General features: G+C 43.8%; 1 protein-coding gene across 16 annotated transcripts in view; it reads left to right on the top strand.

The window, feature by feature from the left end:
- The window catches only part of KIAA1217 (KIAA1217 ortholog), a 276,578-nt gene that overhangs the window by 212,339 nt on the left and 39,425 nt on the right, over positions 1 to 24,814 (top strand). For all 16 annotated transcript variants that reach the window (XR_003998770.1, XR_003998769.1, XM_030550358.1 and 13 more), the window contains 4 exons: positions 533 to 702; positions 16,698 to 16,873; positions 23,373 to 23,503; positions 23,754 to 23,901. Coding sequence is in view for 14 of the 16 variants with exons in the window: in XM_030550358.1 (XP_030406218.1) it covers positions 533 to 702; positions 16,698 to 16,873; positions 23,373 to 23,503; positions 23,754 to 23,901 (625 nt within the window). In the remaining 2 variants the exon portion in view is untranslated. The remainder of the gene's footprint in view (positions 1 to 532; positions 703 to 16,697; positions 16,874 to 23,372; positions 23,504 to 23,753; positions 23,902 to 24,814) is intronic.

Below are 24,814 nucleotides of genomic sequence, written 5' to 3'. Positions count from 1 at the left end.
AATCGCAGCCACTTGATAGATAATGAGCACCTGGGCCGGCTCTACAGGTTTCACTGCCCCAAGCAACACGCAGAATTGCCACCGCTGGCGGGCGGGGCAGTCCCTGTGCCCTTAGGGCGGCCGGTGTGTTTCCGCGGCGAAGGCAATTCGGCGGCAGCATCTATGTTTAGCTGAAGCCGCCACGGACAGCTAAACATAGAAGCTGCCACCAAATTGCCCTCCCCGCGTAAACGCGCCTGCCGCTCTAAGGGCACAGGGACTGCCCCCCCCCCGACCACCCTCTGCGGCGGCAATTCGGCGCGCTGCTTGGAGGCAAAACACCAGTGACTGCCGCCCCTTGCAGAATGCCGCCTCAAGCACCAGCTTGGAATGCTGGTGCCTGGAGCCGCCCCGATGAGCACTGAAGTCTGAAATTAGCTATCTTCATCCATTTAAGATACAAGCTGAATCTGCGATGCTCGCAGTGGGGAGGAAAATGCATCTGGACCTTCACTTTTCGTAAACTAAAAAGTTTTGCTGGCATTACTTGCAGGAGCTGCTCACATGTCTGGTGGAAAGAATTCATTAGCAACTACTGACTCAACTACCATCATCAATCACCCTGCACCCGTTGGCTCCCCAGCAATGCAAGTCAGCCTACATGATATGAGATGCAATGTGTCAGACCTTCGGCTGCAGCTGCGTCAGATGAAGCAGCTACAGGTATGGTCACATCCCTTCATTTGCATGAGTACGTCCCAGTTTTGAAAGCCTTTTCCTGTGGATTAGAGTGTAAGACATTGTGCCTTTCAATGCCTTTTCTGTCTTCTGCTGCTTGGGTAAGTGTTGTTTTAAGTACTACCACGATAGAGAAAAAGGAAAAGCAAAAGGCACAAAGAGACAGGTACAAACTGTTATAACATATGCACCTTTCACAAGAAAAGTATCTCCCTTTATAGTATTGGTTAGAGCCAGAAAAATAACTTCTTGCCTATTATTATTAGTTATTAATTCAATATTTATAATACAGTAGTATCAAAAGTCTCCAGGTAGATCAGGTCCCCATTGTGCCATACATAAACATGTATGAAGACACAGTCTCTACCCTACTAAAGATCTTATCACCTAGTAGTTTTCACCCTCCTGAATGAACACTTCAGCTATGAGGAAGCCAAATAATAATTTTGGGTCTGTGAATGAGCTGTACAATTTTTAGGGCCTTTGATTTTCAGAAACCAAAAGTAGGTGGCAACCTCCTCTAGCACAAAAAGAGAAAGAATCATGTAGTAGGAGCTAAGAAGACTGTTTCTGTTATAGTATGTCTGTATTTGACCAATGCTTTCATGACCTACACAGTGTCAACACTTCAGAGACAATGAGAAACAATTTGAGAGAGGTTCTCAAATGTTACTGATGACTGCAGATTTCAGTTCAGAAGTCCTAGCAGGCTATATGACACACACACTCATTTTACAATATATGAATACATACTGCTCACCCCAAATGCTGTGGAAATATTTGTACAATTCTTTAGTCCTTTGCCTAACTGGAAGTTGAAGGACAGATGCGGCGTATATATTAGATAAATACTTCATCACAGGAAATGTAAAATTTATTCATGTAAATCCATCTGGATAGAGGAACAGCCAGCTAACATTCTGCCATTCAGGACACCCCGCCTTGAAAGTGACCTCAAATCTTTTGCAATTCTAGTTTATTATTATGGAACACAGTGATATTAGCAGAGATTAGAATACACAGTATGCTCTGCCTTTTGCACTCTTACCTAGACAGGAAGTGTAATATTGGTGACTACTAGCTGAGGAGGGGACAGGAGGGTCAGATTAATAATAGTAAAGCGAGTGCGCCTGTGAATGAAGAGGTGGTCCTATATCTTTTGCTTAGCTTGCTGGAGAGGAGGAGATGGGATCAGGCAGGTGATTTTGTGTATGCTGCTATATCCATGTGCTTACTTTTTCATTTAGGCTTGAATAAATCCCTGGAACACAAATGCATTTTAATATATTTCTTAATAGTGTTGCCCATGTATATGCAGATATCAACATATCTTGTATACCCAGCTGGATGTTGTGTTACACGTCACAGTCTCTCTCCCAGGAAGTAATTTTGCATTATTCTATCATATATGTACCTTCCAGGGCAGCCTCTGAGAAAGGTTTCTAGGACTATGCAGCCATTTATGACAAATTAGCCCCTCCATTTATTTCAGTGCAGTTCTCTTAGTGATCAGTCCGGTAGTGACTGAGCATATTAACAATCCTGGGAGGTCCTGTGTTTGAGATGTCCTATATGTTACTCACATAGACTATTTTAAAATTACTATAATGGGAGATTCTCTGTCATAAGTTAACGGAATGCAGCAGTTTTTTCCCTCATGTTCTTTAAATGGGGCTAACAGTTTTTCAGACAGATACTAGTTTAACCCAAAAAGGCACCCTCTATTTACAAATCACACTTCTTCCTGAAAAGACATCAAAGGAAAAAAGCATTTTTCTCTTTTTCTCCTGTTTGTTTAGTTCATATATTTGACTGCACTTTGTGTTTTGTCAGTTTCGCTATTTCTGCTGTACAGCCAGTCAGTTTCTTCTGTTGTTTGTGAGTCTTTCACATATCAACAGAAAAAGAAATAATTCTGAAGGATTAGAAAAAATAATATTTATTTGTATGTAACCCTTCTGCCCCTCTGAGTTGGCAGCAACAAGGGCCGGGTTCAGTATCCAGGGGTTCCGTTTCAGTAACACAATGCATAACCGGCTCGAGCCCCCACCCAGTGACCTGGGACACTCACATACCACACCTCCCTGGGCGCCTCTAGGAGGCAATACTTCCCCTCTCGCAAGCACGGAGTCTGAGTGTAGCAAAATCTTTTTAATAAAGGAAGGAATTAATGCGGCATCCCATTGGAGAAACACCACAAACAGGGTTATAACACAAACCATAAACAAAAACCACCTCCAAGTATGTTTGGCACTGTCCTTTTTCCCCTTAGGGTTTTAAGTCCAATCACCCCAAAGTCCAACAACCCAAAAGTCTCTGGTCAATGCCACCCCAGAGTTCGAGAGTTTATCTGTAGAGGTCCTTCCCCCCAGCCTGGGTAGAAAGGGGCACCTTACGTGGTCCGGGGCCAACTGCCCTGCCTATCCGTGGGTTCTGCTTCTGCCTTCTCCACGAACTGCTCCGCTTTACCAGCCGCTCCACGCTGCTCCTCCAGTCATCCTCAGAAACTGCTCCGCTCCACCAGCTGTTCTGCTCCATGAGCTGCTCCAGTTCTCTCTGCAAACTGCTCGGCTCCGCTCGCTCTGTGGGCCGCTCCACCCGTCCCGCAGCTACTCCGCTCTGCCAGCCGCTCTGCTGCCACCAGCTGTCCCGTGATCCGCTCCAGCTGTCCCCACAACTGCTCCACTCCGCCAGCCGCTCTGTTCCACAGTATATCTTCAGGCTCCCCCACTAGTTAGCACAGTACTCAGTGCTCTCAGCTCAGTTATTTCAGCTCTTTAGTGATTTCAACTCTTAGTGATCTCAGCTCTTAGTGGGGGAGCCCCAGTGCTAGTGCACCATTAGCCCAAAGTGAGTTGAGTTCAGCTCAGTAATCTGTATTTAGATTCTTGAGGGAATAAAAAAAATCAACTCTGACATTCCACAGTGGAGAGAGGAGGGGGTGGAACTGGTGCTTCTGGCTCCACAAGGAGACTGCACCACCAGGCACAGATACCTGTCCCCAGCCTTTCTCAATTCACTGGGTTTTGGAACCCATGTCCCTTGTCTAGCAAGTACCACCCAACTGAGGGTGAGTCATTTGTCACCAAGCAGTCCCACAGCTCGGCAGTCTGGGATAGGGTAGGCGTACCTATGCAAATACACTCTCTGACATTCTTTCCACCAGATGTCAGGGTAGAGCTTATCCTGACTGCTTACATATATTACCAGAGCACCTAGGAGCCCCAGTCATGACCAGGATCCCATGGTGCAAGGCACTGTACAAACACAGAACAAAAAGACAGTCCCTGCTCCCAAGAGCTTACCATCTGACAAGCACAAAAATTGGCACGTTGACTCAGGGACAGATGCAGTACTTGTAACAATTTAAAAAAAAAATTGGCACACCACCAACTCATAATCTAGTCTTCAAAGTACCATTAATTAACATAATGGAATCCTAAAGATCGGAGATGAAAAAGACCCATTAGTTCACACAAGCCCTGTGCAATGGGATCTACAAACCCCATGCTGAACATAGGCAGGGTGGTAGTGACGAGAGTCTGTCCTATTTACAAGCAAAGAGCTTGATCACAACCCCATGCAGCTGCCAGAGCTGCCAATCATGGAGGCAGCCCCCGCACGCCCCCCAGCTGTGACAAAAACAGCCAGGAGACTGCAAGTCCAAAAAGTGAAGGCCAAACAGATTTAATTGAAGGTGAGGGTCCAGGTACTGTCCTGAGAGAGCAGACTTAATCTTAAGCGAATCCACATGTTCCATAGAATCGCTATGGATAGAAATTTCATGCTCTAATAAAAATATAATATTAGGGATCTATTATCAACCACCTGACCAGGACAGTAATAGTGATGATGAAATGCTGAGGAAAATTAGAGAGGCTATCAAAATTAAGAACCCAGTAATAGTGGGGGATTTCAATTATCCCCATATTGACTGAGAACATTTCACTTTAGGATGAAATGCAGAGATAAAATTTCTCGATACTTTAAATGACTGCTTCATGGAGCAGCCGCTACGGGAACCCACAAGGGGAGAGGCAACTCTAGATTTAATCCTGAGTGGAGCGCAGGAGCTGGTCCAAGAGGTAACTGTAGCAGGACTGCTTGGAGATAGTGACTGTAATACAATAGCATTCAACATCCCTGTGGGGGGAAGAACACCTCAACAGCCCAACACTGTGGCATTTAATTTAAAAAGAGGGAACTATACAAAAATGAGGGGGTTAGTTAAACAAAAGTTAAAAGGTACAGTGACTAAAGTGAAATCCGTGCAAGTTGCATGGGCCATTTTTAAAGACACCATAATAGAGGCCCAACTTCAATGTATGCCCCAAATTAAGAAACACAGTAAAAGAACTAAAAAAGAGCCACCGTGGCTTAACAACCATGTAAAAGAAGCAGTGAGAGATAAAAAGACTTCCTTTAAAAAGTGGAAGTCAAATCCTAGTGAGGCAAATAGAAAGGAGCACAAACACTGCCAAATTAAGTGCAAGAGTGTAATAAGAAAAGCCAAAGAGGAGTTTGAAGAACAGCTAGCCAAAAACTCCAAAGATAATAACAAAATGTTTTTTAAGTACATCAGAAGCAGGAAGCCTGCTAAACAACCGGTGGGGCCCCTTGACGATCGAAATACAAAAGGAGCGCTTAAAGACGATAAAGTCATTGCGGAGAAACTAAATGGATTCTTTGCTTCAGTCTTCACGGCTGAGGATGAAATGCTGAGGGGTTCCCAAACCTGAGCCGGCTTTTGTAGGTGACAAATCTGAGGAACTGTCACAGATTGAAGTGTCACTAGAGGAGGTTTTGGAATTAATTGATAAACTCAACATTAACAAGTCTCCGGCACCAGATGGCATTCACCCAAGAGTTCTGAAAGAACTCAAATGTGAAGTTGCAGAACTATTAACTAAGGTTTGTAACCTGTCCTTTAAATTGGCTTCGGTACCCAATGACTGGAATTTAGCTAATGTAACGCCAATATTTAAAAAGGGCTCTAGAGGTGATCCCGGCAATTACAGACCGGTAAGTCTAACGTCAGTACCGGGCAAATTAGTCGAAACAATAGTTAAGAATAAAATGTCAGACACAAAGAAAAACATAAACTATTGAGCAATAGTCAACATGGTTTCTGTAAAGGGAAATCGTGTCTTACTAATCTATTAGAGTTCTTTGAAGAGGTCAACAAGCATGTGGACAAGGGGGATCCAGTGGACATAGTGTACTTAGATTTCCAGAAGGCCTTTGACAAGGTCCCTCATCAAAGGCTCTTACGTAAATTAAGCTGTCATGGGATAAAAGGGAAGATCCTTTCATGGAATGAGAACTGGTTAAAAGACAGGGAACAAAGGGTAGGAATTAATGGTAAATTCTCAGAATGGAGAGGGGTAACTAGTGGTGTTCCCCAAGGGTCAGTCCTAGGACCAATCCTATTCAATTTATTCATAAATGATCTGGAGAAAGGGGTAAACAGTGAGGTGGCAAAGTTTGCAGATGGTACTGAACTACTCAAGATAGTTAAGACCAAAGCAGATTGTGAAGAACTTCAAAAAGATCTCACAAAACTAAGTGATTGGGCAACAAAATGGCAAATAAAATTTAATGTGGATAAATGTAAAGTGATGCACATTGGAAAAAATAACCCCAACTATACATACAATATGATGGGAGCTAATTTAGCTACAACGAGTCAGGAAAAAGATCTTGGAGTCATCGTGGATAGTTCTCTGAAGATGTCCACGCAGTGCGCAGAGGCGGTCAAAAAAGCAAACAAGATGTTAGGAATCATTAAAAAAGGGATAGAAAATAAGACTGAGAATATATTATTGGCCTTATATAAATCCATGGTATGCCAACATCACGAATACTGTGTACAGATGTGGTCTCCTCACCTCGAAAAAGATATTCTAGCACTAGAGAAGGTTCAGAAAAGGGCAACTAAAATGATTAGGGGTTTGGAGAGGGTCCCATATGAGGAAAGATTAAAGAGGCTAGGCCTCTTCAGCTTGGAAAAGAGGAGACTAAGGGGGGATGTGATAGAGGTATATAAAATCATGAGTGATGTGGAGAAAGTGGATAAGGAAAAGTTATTTACTTATTCCCATAATACAAGAACTAGGGGTCACCAAATGAAATTAATAGGTAGCAGGTTTAAAACAAATAAAAGGAAGTTCTTCACACAGCGCACAGTCAACTTGTGGAACTCCTTACCTGAGGAGGTTGTGAAGGCTGGGACTATAACAATGTTTAAAAGGGAACTGGATAAATTCATGGTGGCTAAGTCCATAAATGGCTATTAGTCAGGAAGGGTAAAGAATGGTGTCCCTAGCCTCTGTTCATCTGAGGGTGGAGATGGATGGCAGGAGAGAGATCACTTGATCATTGCCTGTTAGCTTCACTCTCTCTGGGGCACCTGGCATTGGCCACTGTCGGTAGACAGATACTGGGCTAGATGGACCTTTGGTCTGACCCGGTACTGCCATTTTTGTGTTCTTATGTTCTTAGACTAAGGAGGGTGAGTCAGGAGAAGCTGAGCTCACCCAAGAGATGGTGACACTTTGCCTATGCTGGCAGAACTATCCAATGCTAACAGTTACTGCTAGCAGCAAGTATAACCACAGGCAAACTGAGGTCAGGGCTGTGCCAGCCTACTGATTAGGGATTAACTATCATTAATATATGTTGATTTTTGTATCAAAGGTTGACTAAAGTCAGATATTTTTCCTACTACTGCAGTATGTTCTTCCACTAAGGGACTGATTTTTCAGAATTGCTCAGCAACTTCAGTTCCAATAGATGTCCAAGAGTCTGCAGCTGCTCAGTGCCCCTGAAAACTGTACACCTGTGACTTGTCCTATGCCCTTCTTTTATTTTTATTTTTATTTTATTTTATTTTTTGCTAACTGGTGGTTTGTTCTAACCCCCATTTTCTATTGCAGACCTTCTGCCACCAGACCTGTTCGCTTCACTCTCCGTGCTCCTCTCCATCCTTCCCTCCCGCTTCCCCTTCTCCTCAGGGTCTGTTGTCCTCTTCCTGCTCTCCTGATCCTTTGAGTCTAACTCATCCCCTCCAGCCATTCCCCTCATCCCACCACTGTGCGATATAATCCAAAGAGCTATATTAAAAGAACATGAAATTTGTGAGATCAAGAATTAGGAAGTGCCAGAATTCAGGTCCCCATGCAACCTTAATGTTCTTTTAACATAGTTTTTTTTTTAATGTAATTTCCAAAGTTTTTTTTTAAAAAGCAAATCTGAAATTCTTTCATGTGGCCCCATATTGACCCCCAGCTTGGGGCATCAGGAGGATTCAGAACCACAGCATAGACCTCTACCGCTTGAGCTAATGGAGTACCTGTTAGAGCCAGCCACTGGAGCGGGATGAGACATATACTTAGGGTATGTCTACACTACGGGATTATTCCGATTTTACAAAAAACGTTTTTTAAAACAGATTGTATAAAGTCGAGTGCACGTGGACACACTAAGCACATTAATTCTGCGGTGTGCGTCCACGTACCGAGGCTAGCGTCGATTTCCAGAGCATTGCATTGTGGGTAGCTATCCCATCGTTCCCGCAGTCTTCTCCCCCCCCCCCACTGGAATTCTGGGTTGAGATCACAATGCATGATGGAGCAAAAACAGTGTCGTGAGTGATTGTGGGTAAATGTCATCACTCAATCCTTTCTCCGTGAAAGCAACGGCAGACAATCATTTCGCGCCCTTTTTCTCTGGATTGCCCTGGCAGACACCATAGCATTGTAACTATGGAGCCCGTTTAGCCCTTTTTCACTGTCACTGTATGTGTACTGGATGCTGCTGACAGATGCGGTACTGCAGTGCTACACAGCAGCATTCATTTGCCTTTGCAAGGTAGCAGAGACGTTACCAGCCCTATTGCACCGTCTGCTGCTTTGGAAATTGGCGATGATGGTTACCAGTCATATTGTACCGTCTGCTGCTGTCATGGGTGCTCCTGGATGGCCTCGCTGAGGTCGGCCGGAGGCGCATGGACAAAAATGGGAATGACTTCCCAGGTCGTTCCCTTCTTTATGTTTTGTCTAAAAATAGAGTCAGACCTATCTAGAATATGGGGCAAGTCTACTATAGAACCAGAGAGCACAGCCGCTCCAGGTCAGAGCCCCAGATATCCCGCAGAAATGATGAGCTGCATGCCATTCTAGGGGGTGCTCTTGCAACAACCCCACCCGTTGCTTCCCTCCTCCCACAGCCCTCCTGGGCTACCGTGGCAGTTATCCCCCCATTTGTGTGATGAAGTAATAAAGAATGCAGGAATAACAAACACTGACTTTTTAGTGAGATAAAATGAGGGGGAGGCAGCCTCCAGCTGCTATGATAGTCCAGGCAGGACATCTCCATTACTCATTAAAGGGTGAGGGGGGAGAGGAGCACAGCATCCCGCTGCTATGATATTCCAGATATTAGACATGAAAGGGGGGGAGGAGGAGAAGGGCTCAGCCTCCAGCTGCTATGATGAGGACAGTTACCAGCCCTGTTGCACCATCTGCCAGGACTGAATCTCCAGGACACAAAGCTTAAAGAAGGGAATGACCAGGAGTCATTCCCATTTTTGCCCAGGCGCCCCCGACCGATCTCACTGAGGCCAACCAGGAGCACTAACAGAATGATGACGAGGACAGCTATCAGTCATTTTGTACTGTACCATCTGCCACCGGGGAGGGGAGGGGAGGGGAGGGGAGGGGAGAGGATGCTGCTGTTTAGCGCTGAAGCACCCCGTCTACCAGCAGCATCCAGTAGCCATACGGTGACATTGAAAAGAGGCGAGAAACGATTTTTTTCCCTTTTCTTTTGGGGGGTGGTGGTAAATTGATGACATATTCCCTGAACCACTGGTGACAATGTTTTTGACCCTTTAGGCATTGGGAGCTCAGCCAAGAATGCAAATGCTTTTCGGAGACTGCAGGAACTGTGGGATAGCTCGAGTCCTCAGACCCCCTTCCTCCCTCCGTGAGCGTCCATTTGATTCTTTGGCTTTCTGTTACGGTTGTCACACAGCACTGTGTTGAGTCCCTGCTGCGGCCTCTGTCTATCGTAGCCTGGAGATTTTTTCAAATGCTTTCTCATTTCGTCTTCTGTAACAGAGCTCTGATAGAACAGATTTGTCTCCCCATGCAGCGATCAGATCCAGTATCTCTCGTACGGTCCATGCTGGAGCTCTTTTTGGATTTGGGACTGCATGGCCACCTGTGCTGATCGGCGCTCCACGCTGGGCAAGCAGGAAATGAAATTCAAAAGTTTGCAGGGCTTTTCCTGTCTATCCGGCCAGTGCATCCGAGTTCAGATTGCTTTCCAGAGTGGCCACAATGGTGCACTGTGGGATACCGGCCGGAGGCCAATACCGTCGAATTGCAGCCACACTAACTCTAATCCGACATGGCAATACCGATTTCAGCGTTACTCCCCTCGTCGGGGAGGAGTACAGCAATTGGTTTTAAGAGCCCTTTATATCGATATAAAGGGCTTCGTTGTGTGGACGGGTGCAGGGTTAAATTGATTTAACGCTGCTAAATTTGGTATACACGCGTAGTGTAGACTAGGCCTTAGCCAGTGGGTTTCAAAGGTGTTTGCTGACAGCAGAGGAATGTAGAGACTTGGGACTCACGTGTTCAGTTCCACGTTTTGGAGGGGAGTGTACTGTAGTGGTTATAAACCAGGGGTCAGCAAACTTTCAGAAGTGGTGTGCCGAGTCTCCATTTATTCACTCTAATTTAAGGTTTCGCGTGCCAGTAATACATTTGAACGTTTTTAGAAGGTCTCTTTCTATAAGTCTATAATATATAACTAAACTATTGTTGTATGTAAAGTAAATAAGGTTTTTAAAATGTTTAAGAACTTCATTTAAAATTAAATTAAAATGCATAGCCCTTCTCCCCGCCCTTCCCCCCCAGACCAGTGCCAGGACCCTGGCAGTGTGAGTGCCACTGAAAATCAGCTCGCGTGCCACCTTCGGCACACGTCCATAGGTTGCCTATCCCGGTTATAAACTATTCTGCCCCTGTGCCCATAGCCTGTCTCTGTCTCACTCTGCTCCTATCCACAGAGCCCTGCGCAGATACAAAATTTATGTCTGTGCATATAAATCTTGTATCCACGCAGGGCTCTGCATATCAACCCCCCATTCCTTGGCTCATGTCCTTTTCTTCTTTGCACCTATCTAACTCCTTCCCCTTCTGTAGCTCCAGTCCCATTCCCTTTCTGCATGTATGTATTCACTCCATCTCCTAGTTCCTGCCTGCCCACCCCCATGCCTATCCATCCCCCTACACTCCAGCTTCTGCTCCTCATTCCTTCTGCTCTTATTGACTCTGTCACACTCAGTTCCTTCCTTTGCTCCAACACCCTGTCCTCTGGCTCCTGCCACCCCCACCCACACCCCATTTACTCCTTTCTTACTCCTCTGTATTCAGGTCACATGTTTCTTCCTTCTCCTTTTCGCTGTCTGGGCATCAGCCATGGGAACATTGAGAGCATAGAGGAGAGGCTCTCGGTTTCTGTGTGCAGTGCCACTGCTGTCCCTAGCAGTCAGGATGAGCAATTGCAGAGAAAGTCTTGGGGCAAGTCTACTTTACAAAATTAATTTGACCTAAGGTACATCGACGTACAGCCACTGCAGTAATTGAATAGGTTTTATAGGTCCACACTACACTCTTTGTGTCAGTGGTGCACATCCTCATTAGAAGCACTTGCACTGATTTAACTGGGAGTGTGGTGCATCGTGAGACAGTTTCTGAAAGGCAGCCGCAGTCAATGGAAGAAATGCAGTGTCTACAATGACACTGCATCAACCTAACTACATCGACTTAAGCACTATGCTTCTTGTGGTGGTGGTGGTGGTAAGTCAGAGTAGTGGGCGAGTTACATCCATCCGTAGGAGTTACATTTCAGTGTAGATGCTTACAGAGTTAAGTCAATATAAGCTACCTTACGTCGACCTAACTGTGTAATGTAGACCGTGCTTTGATCAGCCCCTGCAGCTCTGGGAAGGAGCATGCTAGAGCAGACTCTAACAAGTTTCTACTGTGTGTGACCTGAGGTTTTTCAGTGGTTAATTTCTTGGTCAAATTTTAGATAGTAAAGACTCATCAGTGGCACCATCGTGACCCGTCCAGCCAAATTTAAAGACCCTGGCGTGAAGCATAAAGGTGCTAGAGCTTCTCAACAAAACAGCTGCAAGAATTTTTGTTTAAGAAGGCCAAAATAATTTATTTTCTCTAATCTTATTCTCAAAAATGGCTGCACTATTTTAGCTGGAACTTTTCATTAAATAAATAAATATTAATAGATTCAGCCTGAGGCAGACATCCGGCATGAGAAACTGCAGCCGCAGTGGTAAAAGACTCTCAAAGTTATAAGCAATTGAAAACAGGATCTCGTAATGGGAAGTGTTGGGCAGGTGACCTGTGTCACCTGTAATAATAATAAAAAATATGAAACGTAACATGACATGTGCCTTCCATTGCCCTCATCATTTTGCTTTTATCTTGAGGCAATGTGATCTAGTGCACTTTGACTCCAGAGATGTGGATTCTGCTCCTGACTTTGCCACTGGCCTGCTGGGTGACCTTGGGCATGTCAGGTCACCTCTGTGCCTCAGTTTCCCTACGTGTAAGATGATGGTTATCTCTTTTGTTACGTTCTTTGAGACCTGTGGTAAAAAGTGCTATATAAGAGGTCTTCTATATAGGCTATATATAGTTATTTATTTATGTTACCCTTCCTCGACCTCTGCTCCGACCTCAGGGTTCAAATATGTATGTATATGAGCTATGAATAAAGAGACAAGTTCCCAAGTCTAGATGCCTTGCACCACAGCATATTTGTGTGTCTCAAACTACCATGCTGGCCTACACCAATGTAAATCAAAACACTGATCCCACACTGAGCGATAACATATGCAAAATGCCTTTTAAATGATTTAGTATGGAATTTAGCAGCTGCAAACTTTTAGAATTCCATACAATTTAAAAAAAAAGGAAACATTTCCCAACTTTTCTGACTAATCTTCACAGCCTAAACACACTGGACACCCAGAGCCTTATCACTGAAGAGCTAACATTCCTCTCAGTGTGCATCCCACTGATGTTAATGGGGAGGTAGGAGTGCATAGCAGAGGACAGATTGGATAATACAAATTTGGAAAGCCAGAAGCAATGTATTGACTTGTCTTATTTAGTTCTTTCACTGACTGGAAAGATGAACAGTGATGTAACAGGCCTTTTCAATTTCTGATTTCTGTTTTCCTTCCTAAGTCAGCTTCTGAGGTGGTTTTGTTGTCTTGAACATCTTTGCAAGACTGGGTGACTATTCCCAGGCTTTTTAGGCAGCAGCATTTCTTTTCAAGTTATACTGTTAATGCTCTTATGAAAACTGTTGTGTTTTTGTTCAGTATGGTGGAAATCCAGATGGGGTTTGGAAATAAAATCTTGAAGTTAGTGGGAAGTGCTTAAGTCACTAGACTCCTAAGACTCTTAGGCACTTTTGAAAATTTTACCCTGTATCTAGAACATTGCTAGGATCACAGAATCATTCTCATGCCTACACAGATCCTAAATGTGCTAACTTATGACTCACTTACGACTTTTCATGTTGTGACCTCAATAAAACTGAAAGTAGGAGACCCTAGCCATGGAAAGTCGGTAATATCGGGCCTTCCTGGGGGCTGTTACACTTGGAATTCTATTTGTAATAGTGTTGAGAAATGTTTACTGCTGAGACAGAAGATCATGCCCCAGAGTTGAACCTAAAAATAGATACAGTAACTCTTCACTTAACGTTGTAGTTATGTTCCTGAAAAATGTGACTTTAAGCGAAACTATGTTAAGCGAATCCAATTTCCCCCTCAGAATTAATGTAAATGCGGGGGGTTAGGTTCCAAGGAGATTTTGGGGAGGCAGACAAAAGACATTATATACTGTACTGTACTGTGGTGGGGAGGTGCCCCGGCTCATCCCTGGGGCTCAGGGCTGAGGGTACAGGGTCTGGGAGGGAGTAGGGTGCAGGAGGGCTCTCAGGGTGGAGATGCGGGAGGAGGCTCAAGGCTGTGGAAGGCAGAAGGTGCAGAACACTTACGTGAGGCAGCTCCCGTTTGGTGCAGGGAGTGTGCAGGTGGCTCTGCGCAGTGCGGCACTGCCCCCATGGCCACGATTCTGGGAGCCGCGATTCTGGGAACTGCCCCCCATCCCCTCGGCAGGCAAGGCCACTCAGAACGCAGGGCTTTAGGGGCTGCAGGGTTCTGGGCTAAGGGGGCCCTGGGGCCCTGCCTGCAGCTTTAAAGCCCCTTTCAGAATGCGGCCCTGCAAGCACGGGCAAGAGGACTCAGGAGGAGCAGGGGCAGCCGTATAGCCAGCGTCTGGAGAGAAGCAGAAAGAGCTGCGCCTGGGGCTCATGGAGGGGCTCCTGGAGCAGCCTGTGAGCGGGGCGAGGAGGTCTGGCCACTCACATCCCCCAGCGCCAGCTGCAGCTACCCCTGGGCTGGGGCTGGGACTGCGTGGGGGAGAGGGGGCGCCTCGGGGTGCCAATGCACAGCTGGCTGGAGAGGGGCTGCGGATCACCTCGGGGTCCGGCTGGACACTGCCTTCCACGTGGTGTCAGATCACAGGGACAGGGGCAGGGGCAGGTCCCGGTGCACTGGGGAGCCCGACAGGCTGAGGGCGGTGGCGGAATGGAGGGGCTGACATGTGTGAAGAGGTTAGGACGTCTGCGGCTTTGCCGAGTGACCAAGACATGGCTCCAAAACTTCCATTGGCCTTTGGGCCACCTGTATCCAGATTAATTCAGTTATAAATGCTTTGGGGCAGAGGAGAGAGCCAGGGTCTGCTCACCAAATAACCCAGCAACAGCCCCATTGCTGCAGTGGAGAGACCAAGGGAAAAGTAGCAGATCACCTCCCTCTTCCCAACACTGTACCCATGAGGGAAGCAGGCAGAAGGATTCAGTGGAAAGGGTACAGACCTGGGAATGAGCAGAACCTGGGTTTTGTGCCCAGGTCTGCCACTGACTTACTGTGTCATCTTGGGCAAGTCAGGGTGGCTCTCTCTCTTGGTTTCCCCATCTGTAACATGAGTATAATGAAACTTTCCTCCATTTGTAAAGCATTTGAGAGCAATGGATATAGCCTGCTATATACATGCTCCGGGAGGGGGGCGCAAAGTGGAAGTTTCGCCTAGGGTGCAAAATATACTTGCACTTGCCCTAGGGACACCCTGACATTAGCCTTCCCCTTCCCCCCTGCCCCCAGCAAGCAGGAGTCTCTGGGAGCAGCTCCAAGGCAGAGGGCAGGAGCAGCACATGGCAGTTCGGGAAGGGACAGCTGAACTGCCTTCCATTGATAGCCTGCAATTGATAGCCTGCTGGGCAGCTGCAGCACAGGGAACTTAAGGGAGCAGGGAGCTGATAGGGGGGCTTCCAGTCCACCCTGGTTACAAGCCCCCACCAGCTAGCTGCAACGGGCTGCTCTTCCTGCAACCAGTGAACAAAGCAGGCAGCTGCCAAATGACATTAAAAGGGACCATTGCACAACTTTAAACGAGCATGTTCCCTAATTGATTAGCAACCTAACAGTGAAACAACATTAACCAGGACGACTTTAAGTGAGGAGTTACTGTACTTCATCTCCTCTCCCCAGCACTCCATGCCCAATGAAGAGCGGTTGGAATTTCTTAAACATACTTGTGAAAGAGTGTATAAGAAGTGCTCACTAGACATATAAGCGGAACTTGCTCAGTGCCTATATACGAGTCACCCAGGGCCTCTGTAATTTGCAACATCTTCTATTAGAAGATTTTTACTTGTAGTGTGAAAAATTACATCTTAAAGAGCAGTTCTTCTCTAAAAGACATTGCTGCTTTAAAGGAAAATGTGATAGGTTTGCAAGTAAAAAGATGATTTTTTTTTAACTGTCTGCCCAGCGAGCTCATCCTGGGCAGCATAGCCAAGGTGGCGTCTTTCCTTTTCCACTAATGAAGATTCTCCAGGCCAAAGTAGGTATTTAGTGATATCTGTGCACTCTAATTATCTTCCAATTATGATCTCAGTGACACCTGTGGATTCCCAGTGCCTTCAAACCATTTTGTACAAGTGTAACTGATTGACCCTGTAGGTAAAATTCAGTGCGCAATTAATGCACAAGTAGAAGTATGATCCAATTCACGCTCTCCTAACTGTTTCGGCTCTGCAAGGTTAACAGGAATAAAAGGTATTACAATTTACATTGCCCACTAAAGTGAGAAGATCTGTGGCAGATCTCTGGAGAAAGCAGGTCTCCTTTCTAAATAGTCACTTTTTAGAGAAAACCCACATTTTAAAAGTCTCTTTGTTGTTGATGTATATTGCAAATTAGTTGTACGTCTTTCATTCCGTCACACTGAGTAGTGTATCCACTGCTTACAACACTGAGAAGGGCCCCTCAAAGAATGGCATTCAGCTTTCACACTACCGTTCATGATATTTTCAAATGATGGTCCAGCAAGTTTAGTGAAGGACTAGTAAGAGGCACATACAGAAGGGAATCATGCCCTTTAGTGTGACAGCTCTCAGAGAAGCGGCTGCACTCTTATTACACGGCACAAGGCAGGAAGCTCATCACTGATATTTTATAAAACACCTTCTAATGGCACGTTGAATGGTGTATAAAAGTTTCAGTTCCTACAGAAGTATGTGGTGAAATTGGTGCGAGACATAGTACATCATAATGAAGTCTACACATTCTGTTTGTCAGCTTGCTACTGTAAGTCAGACACACGCTTTAGAAGTTAATGGAATTTGTGCTCTTTCCCCCCTTCTCCTTGACGTAACATTTATGGATAAAGTTAAGGGGGGAGGGAGTATGTTCATTCAGCTGTAGGGCTGTTTATCCAAACCTATTTCTGAGAGCTGCAATGTGTTCAGTTGCCAGGGATGTTAGTCAGGCAGGAAAATTGAAGTTGATTTCTTTTGTGCAACAGCTGCAGAACCAGGAGATGCTGAGGGCAATGATGAAGAAGGCTGAGCTGGAAATCAATAGCAAAGTGATTGAAACAGCGAAGAGGCTGGAGGATCCTGTGCAGCGACAGCGCATCCTGGTGGAGCAAGAAAGGCAGAAATACCTCCATGAAGAGGAAAAGATTGTGAAGAAGTTATGGTGGGTGGGGAAACCTCTCCTAGTGTTTTGAGCTTGTTTGTTGTTCATGCTTGGCTTTTTCCTTTATAGAATATGCTTTCACTGGGGGACTGCTCATGTAGGTAAGTGCTACTTAGCACGCACACCTTTCTCCTCTTTACATAATTCCATGCACTGTCATAGGCTGAGAGAGAGCAGGGAGAGTCTGATTACGGTTGTAGAATTATATCTAAGTACAGCTGGGAAAAGAACAGATTTTTTGGTTTGCTGGCGCTGCTGAAAAAGCGGGGGGCGGGTGGAGGATTCATTTTGGGACAAACCAAAACCCAATTTTTTTGAAAATTTTAAATAATCAAGTCAGAAAAAATTGTTTTAGGTTGAATGAAATATTTCATTTAGATTGCAACCATTTTAAAACATTTGGTTGGTTTTTAAGTAAAGTTTCAAGGAAATTTTCAAACAATAATTCATTTTGAACCAAAAATCAGAATATTTCCTTTTTAAAATGTCAGAGCAAACCATTTCAATTTTTTTAGCCTTTTTTAAACTGAAACAATTTGACAAAATCAACACAAATTCACAAAAAAAAATTGATGTCACCAAATCTGCATTTTCCACCAAAAAAAATTCAACCAGCTCTATTCTAAGTGACCAAATATTGTGCAAATCAGTGGCCTCTAACTGGGTGAGGGTTCTTAGCTAAGTGATGATGGTTAGGTTCTGTCTTCAGAACTCCCCATCCATATGCCCACAACAAACATGACCCCTCAATTTCAGACACTGTCTGTGGCATCCATGTACCCAGATATTAAATAAGGTGTAATTGTAAAAGGAAAGAATAGGAGGGACTAAATTTTCTTCAAGAGAGAAAGAGGTGCAGTGGGAGATAATATTCTTAGAGTTAAATACTGTATAGAGACAGTGTTCTATAGTGCATGCTAGGATATCTCATGGAATGGGCACTGATAATATGGGATGTGGGGGACTTGAAAAGGAAAAATAAATGTTAATTAAAATAAATTATGTCAGTTATGTTAGTTCAGGGAAATGCTATGACCTGTGTTATATAGGAGGTCAGACTAGATGATCTTAATGACCCCTTCTGGCCTTGGAATCTATGAGTGTTCCTCTTACCATTGTCTGCTGGGATCGTCCATGCACACCCCTACATTTAGAAGAGTATTTGCAGGATGCCATAATTTAAGATTATGTAGAAGAGGCTTAGTTTCTCAATTTTTTGGCTTACTGAGATTGACAATGGCCAGTGATTTAGTGCAGCTCTGATTTTGAAAATGTGATGCAATTGGGATCTAGCTCAAAAAAAAAATCAGTAAATAGTCTAAATAATTCTAACACTGAGATTTTGTAAGATACTATTTAATTAATTAGTTTTTATTGCTGATCCAAATGTATATCTGGCCACACCTGAAATATTGCTCCTTTATGTATAGAGAAACTTTATAATCAGCTTCTCACTGCAAACATTAATCATGGTACTCTACCATACCAGCAGTTCTGATATTTATAAACAAAGAGGGAAAGCAATCTTCTGTGTTAATATATGTGTTGTCAAATGACTCAGATTTACTACAAAAGTATCGCACCTGTGATTATAAAGGATAATATTAATCTAGGAATTTGTGTTTTTTCTGCAAGATTGTGAATTTATAGTATTATATACTGTGGATATTGCTATAAACTAGCTCACAATCCTAACTGAGCTACAGACAGTGCTGTCCCCCACCACTGTCCTGTTCATCGGTTTATTCACACACTGTGTATTAGCTAAGACTGTGTACACTCTGGGGCTGGAGTTCTCTTATGTCTACACTGCAATTAGACACCCATGGCTGGCCCAGGCCAACTTACTCAGGCTCCCCGGGGCTCAGACTAAGAGGCTGTTTAATTGCAGTGTAGACATTCAGGCTGAGGACCCTCCCACCTCACAGGGTCCAAGAGCCTGGGCTCCAGACTGAGCCTGAATATCTACACTGCAGCTAAGTAGCCCGTTAGACCAAGCCTTGTGAGCCCAAGTCAGCTGGCACAGGCTGGCCACAGTTTTTAAATTGCAATGTAGAGGTACCCTTTGTGTTCCTTGTTCATAATAGTGCCTAGATGAACTTAGTGGTGCTATCAGGACATACACCATAAAATTACACTTTAAATGTCAGTTGGTAACATCAGAGAGAGGTTAACATTCTATATAGAAGTTTTCCATCTGACACCACTTCAGACCTATAAAGTAAATGCACAGTAACAGGACACGAAAATTATCATTTCTCAGACTTTTAATCATTGTCCTATTGACCTCTTCCAAATCATAGTCCTACAGACCTTTCTCATCAGAATCAAGGAGTTTCAGGGATTCAGCTACATTTGTAAAGATGTGTTAATTGCCCTGGAATATGAACTTTAGTATTGCCTGAAGGAACAGAGAGAAAAACTCTTCCAGCTTTTCTGATTCTTGGTTTAACTCTCCTCTCTGCTACTTTGAGGAATATTTCCAATTGCAAAAACAAAAATCATGGCAATTTCATATTACAAATGAAGGAGATTTCTACAAACCAATTTAAATCAAATTCACTACTAGTTTGTTTCCGTTGGAATCTGTAGACCTGTGCCAATTTATGTCAGAAGAAGATTGGGACTTCAAAAGCAGCAAAGAATCCTGTGGCACCTTATAGACTAACACACGTCTATAAGGTGCCACAGGATTCTTTGCTGCTTTTACAGATCCAGACTAACACGGCTACCCCTCTGATATTGGGACTTCAATTTCATCTCAGAAAATAGAGATATCCAATGAAGTCCAGGGAGATCTCTTAGACAGTCTGCCTTGAAGGCATGTAGAAAGTGCACTCCATGTAAACCAGATCATTTTGCATGCCTGATGATTGTACTTTCAGGCAGACATTTTTAGTAAATTAAATTGGATCTAATCCAAAGATACAATACCTTTTTTGGATGTCAGTTACCAAATACCAGCCTCAAAGCTTGCTAGATACCAAAGGCAAATTGGGATAATATATGTCAGTCACAATTTAAGTGAAGGATACATTTATAAATAGGTTATGAAAAAGCTAATATATGATTAATAGAGGTGATAAGCATATTACAGACATGAATTGTATGTTTTATAGATGGTTAGAAGCACATGAATAGAAGGTGTTGTAGTTGGTTATAAACCATAGTTATAAGCAGCATATTTATAAACTATTGTGATAGTCAGAAAACACAGATGTATCCAGTAAAAATGCATTACTTACCAATGCGTTATGTGGTAAAACTACAATGCATGGTATGCTGTACATATTGTACAAAGTTCTCTCTCAGAGCTAGAACATAAACTATAGGTGAAAGCTGACAGCACTTCTAATAACAGTAAAATTAGAATAATTGTGCCCCTTCTGACAAATTTCAAACAGACATAAAAATAAAGTACTCAGATTATTTTTAAGTAAGATTTCAGAATCAGAATTTAATACTAGTATTTATGATTTTACAATAATTTTGAAGAACACTAGCAATTCGGCATTGTCTAGGAGCATCCTGCATCTGTAATTGGAATAGGTGTCATCAGCATTGCTGAATAGTCTCTTGGAATCTCTGCCTTCAGTAGGCAGGTTTTCTAGGAAAATCATATTTTCATAATCAGGATATCTGGTTTCCATCAGCCTGCAAGGTGACATCCTTAGCATTGTGAGTGCTGACAAAATGTCCTCTCCTCTGCATTCTCATTAACTGTAGACTGAGAATCAGTATTTTCTCCACACACTTGTCAAATTTGGTCATAAGTGCTGGAACTAGGGGTGCTGCTACATCCTCCTGGCTTGAAGTGGTTTCCATCATACACAGGGTTTGTATGGCTTGTTTGGTTCAATGGACCTCAGCACCCCCACTATAAAAATTGTTCCAGCACCCTGAATTTGGTATGAATATATTATTTCAAACCAGATATAACAATATATTTAAAATATATTCTAAATTTCTCTGTTATGTTCAAATGCTTATTATCATGTGTAATTGCAGTTAGAAAAAACTGTTATATGTTACTATCTGGTGTAACCCACATTTTCGTACCAAAGTCTGGAAAGAACTCTCTCTATGTGAACAAAAGTGAGACAGACACCATCCCCTGCTATTTAGATGTCTCCCTTACCCCTGTCTGTGTGACAGTGGCCCTTACATGCCAAAAGATGATTGTCCTGCTCCATGCCTCCTACTGTCTCCCCATTCAAGCCAGGAGCCAATTCAAAGTTCTGGTCCTAATTTTGAGGTCTCCAGTAGCATAGGACTCAGATTTCAGAGAAGCTTCTTTTCTATTCCTGACTCTGAGGCAGCTGGTTGTATCAGGGCCATTGAAGCCATTGTTCAACCAGATGAAGTTCACAGGTACGCGTGACAGAGCTATCAATGGTCCTTGATTGTGCAACAACCTCCTACCAGAGGGTTTGAGCTCACAGCAACATTTTCTGGGCTTGATGATGGAAAGCTGAGGTTTTTATGCAAAATCCTTCCTGTGTTGGCTCTGTTCTTGAGGTGATATCCTGCTGTTTGTGTCTTCTTTATTGTGAACGCAAATGTAGGAGAAGTAGATATGTGTTGTAGTGTTTTAAATTCGACTACCTCGTTCCCTGTAAAAGCAGAAGAATATCATTCAGTTGGTGCCACCTACTGGCCTCTTTTGAGATTCATCATCCCTGTGTTAATAAGCGAGATGTTTTCTCTCATCTGCATTTGTATTGGGAGACCTTCCAGGCTGGTGTTCCTAAAGTGAGATCTCTCAGCTTAGGTGTGTCTTATTCACATCTGCTCCATTCTGGCGCGCAGCCAGATTGAAATAACACAAATCCTTCTCTCCAGATCTTTGTAAACAGGGTTTTTGTACATTTCAGACCCTGCCTGCTCACAAGGAGCAAGTAAACTCTTCTTAGGGATAACGAGTTCTAGTCAGCTCTCAGCATCTCAAATGTGACTAGAGCACAGCACTGTCCCTAATGTAGAATCCAAAGAGTGTGCAACTGGTGGGAGAGACAAGGGGGGGATGAGGTAATATCTTGTATTGGCTGACTGCTGATGGTGAAAGAGACAAGCTTTTGAGCTACAGAGAGCTCTTTTCTTCAGGTCGCTACAACAGCACTGCAAACAATTGGTGGGAGGCATTCATCGGTGTCAGCTATATAACAAAGGTTGAGTGCTGACTAGATGGAAGTTAAGAGGAGCACTGTGAAATTCACATGCTGTATTCGCTCGCCATATCCTGCCCCAAGGATTAGTCCTTAGGGTAGAGATATTGTGGAGCAAAGGCATGCATTTATAAGGGCAGAGTGCAGGACACAGGTGCTGGAGTCCCAAAAAGCTGCTATTTGTTCCTTGGCTTTCCATAATTAATTAGTTGGGCTGCTTATGCCTTTTTCAATCTTTTGTCTATTTCCTCACTCTTTTCTTGACAGCTGAACAGTGTAATACGGCTCTCTCATATCTGTCTAGGTGTTTGTATCATGCCCGTCACTGCAATACCTGAGTGCCTGGCTGTCTCATACAGTCACTGATTGTTGTTGTTATTACCTAGCTCTTAAATAGCACTTGTCATCCATAGAACTCAAAGTGGTTTACAAAAGAGGTAAATATAATTAGCCCCATTTTACAAATGGAGAAACTGAGGCATGGATAGATGAATGCTGAATTCAACACATCTGTGTCCACTCCTGTTTTTGAATTGTCCAAGAGCAGCTTATGATTTTCTCAGATATAATTTGGTATTTGCTCTTATCTGACAAATAGTTTGTACAAATAACCTCGGTCTGTGGATTGTTAATGAGGTGTTTGTGACATGTATTTGATAGTCAAGCTCTGGTGTCAATTTTAATTGGACATGTAAGTCACATGCTTGTCACTGAATGGATGCATGTAACTCTTAGACTCAGGATTCAGAGGTGATTACTTACATGTATCAGTTCAATGTATTCAGGATATTCTCTAGTATTAACATAACATTTGCTGTTTCTGAGAATATTGCTGCTAGTAAACTCAGCTAAAATATGCAGTGAAAGTGGTCACAAAATGAGTGTGAATGGAGGCAGGTTTTTATCAGAACAAATATTCATGACTTGGGGGACAGGGGTTGTGCGTTTGTTCTGAGGTAGTCACACAGTGCTACAGTTTGTTTGTCATTTGTGCCCCTTGGTGTCAGGGCAGCGTATTCACATGGTGGCCTGTTCCTTGCAAAACCTCTCATAACATGTACTGCCTCTGGGTATTTTATTATCCTCAGCATATTCCAAAACCCCAGTGTGTTGAGAGGAAGTTGCCCTGCTGGGAATCTGGAGTTCTAGCTCTCTCACACACCCTCCTTTTAGGCACTCATTGTTATTTTCAGAATCAAGCTAGTAAGGGGTCAGTAGCAGTTTTAAGGTGCTGTGATATTTCTGATCCAGATTTGTCCATTCAATTCTAACTATTTTCACAAAACAAAACAAAACTCAGTTCAGGTTCTATTTCTGCTTGTTTTTTTAAACAGTGAGCTAGAAGCTTTTGTTGAAGAGCTGAAGAAGGACTCTACTGCCACCAACAAGATAGTGACGTTGAAAGATGTTGAAGATGGGGCTTTTCTTCTGCGGCAAGTAGGAGAAGCTGTCGCCACCCTCAAAGGTGTAGTTTCCCTTTTATGTTTGGTTTGATTGTTCTAACACTTGGGAGTGATGTAGGTTTGTGTCTTGATCTGAAAATTGGTCTTTGCCTTCTTCAAAAAATCAATTAAAGGTCTTGGGGTCTGAGTGTGTGATCTCTGTGTGCAGGCAGATACGTAACTGTTGAATACACTTACATGTATCCAACTCTTAAAAAAAAAAAAAAAGCATTTGTCACTTTCTCTTGAACTTGGTGGTTCTTGTTTTCGTAGGTGAGTTTCCGACATTGCAGAATAAAATGCGGGCGATTCTCCGCATTGAAGTGGAAGCCGTGAGGTTTCTGAAGGAGGAGCCCCATAAACTAGACAGCTTGCTGAAACGAGTCCGCAGCATGACAGATATCCTTACCACGCTGAGGAGGTGAGTTGTTTTTCAGAACTCTGAACAGTTCCAGCAAGGAGCACTGCAAAGCCTTTTCCATTCAGAGTCAAAAGGTTTTCAGAGCCACGACTTGTTTATAGGGTTGTATGTGTAGCCCCTCCTCTGAGGCATAGCTTTTCTCTCTCTAGTGCTTGCTATCACCAATACCTGGAGCAACTTTTCCCCACTCTTTGCATGGGTTGGGTCCTGGGTTTTTTTTTTGACCCCTGGTGACTCCTCACTGTGGCAATACACAGGGTGCTGTCTCTTGAGAAGGAAGAGCAAGCAGTGTAAAAGCCCTGTACATAGGGGATAATAAGATACATGAAAACAAACCCCAGCAAAGAAATAGCAGACCAAAAATAATAGTATAATAAAGGGGGGGCCTTACTGGGAACAGGAAAATAGGGGAAGGAAAGGGTTATGGTTAACTAATCCATTTATGAAAAAGCCAGTTCTCCATTTCCTAACACTCACCAGCCTCTGGCACTCTCTGAGGCACCTCCTTGAGGCAGATGGTAGGCTGATGTTGAATGTCCTGAGATGGAGTGTTGCTGTGCTGTAGCATTTGTCAGCTTAGAATGAAGTCCCCTGGGTTGGCAGGGTCCTCTCCCTGCTGGACTTGCTGTACCCTGGTCTGGAATTCTCCTGGGGTCTTGGCTGGCTCTTGGTAACTAGTGCCAGGTTGTCTCTCTCTCACTCTACTGGATGCTGGTCACTTCAGTGTTGGAACTGCCTGATCCATGCAGTTGAAGTCTTATAGAAGTCCAAAATCTCCCTTAGCGAGGAGTGAGAGTTTAGCAGAAACTTCCCTGAGCTGTGCTGTCTCTCTCAGCTTCCAAACTAAAACTGAGACTAAACTCGGTTCATTGGTAGTAGAGTCAGGCTACTCCCTCACTGGGGCTGTATAACT

This window comes from Gopherus evgoodei, chromosome 2 (genome assembly GCF_007399415.2).
Source record: "Gopherus evgoodei ecotype Sinaloan lineage chromosome 2, rGopEvg1_v1.p, whole genome shotgun sequence".
In the NCBI taxonomy this organism is placed as follows: domain Eukaryota; kingdom Metazoa; phylum Chordata; order Testudines; family Testudinidae; genus Gopherus; species Gopherus evgoodei.
The sequence above is the reverse complement of the archived record's forward strand: the minus strand, read 5'-3'. Positions and strand labels throughout refer to the sequence as shown.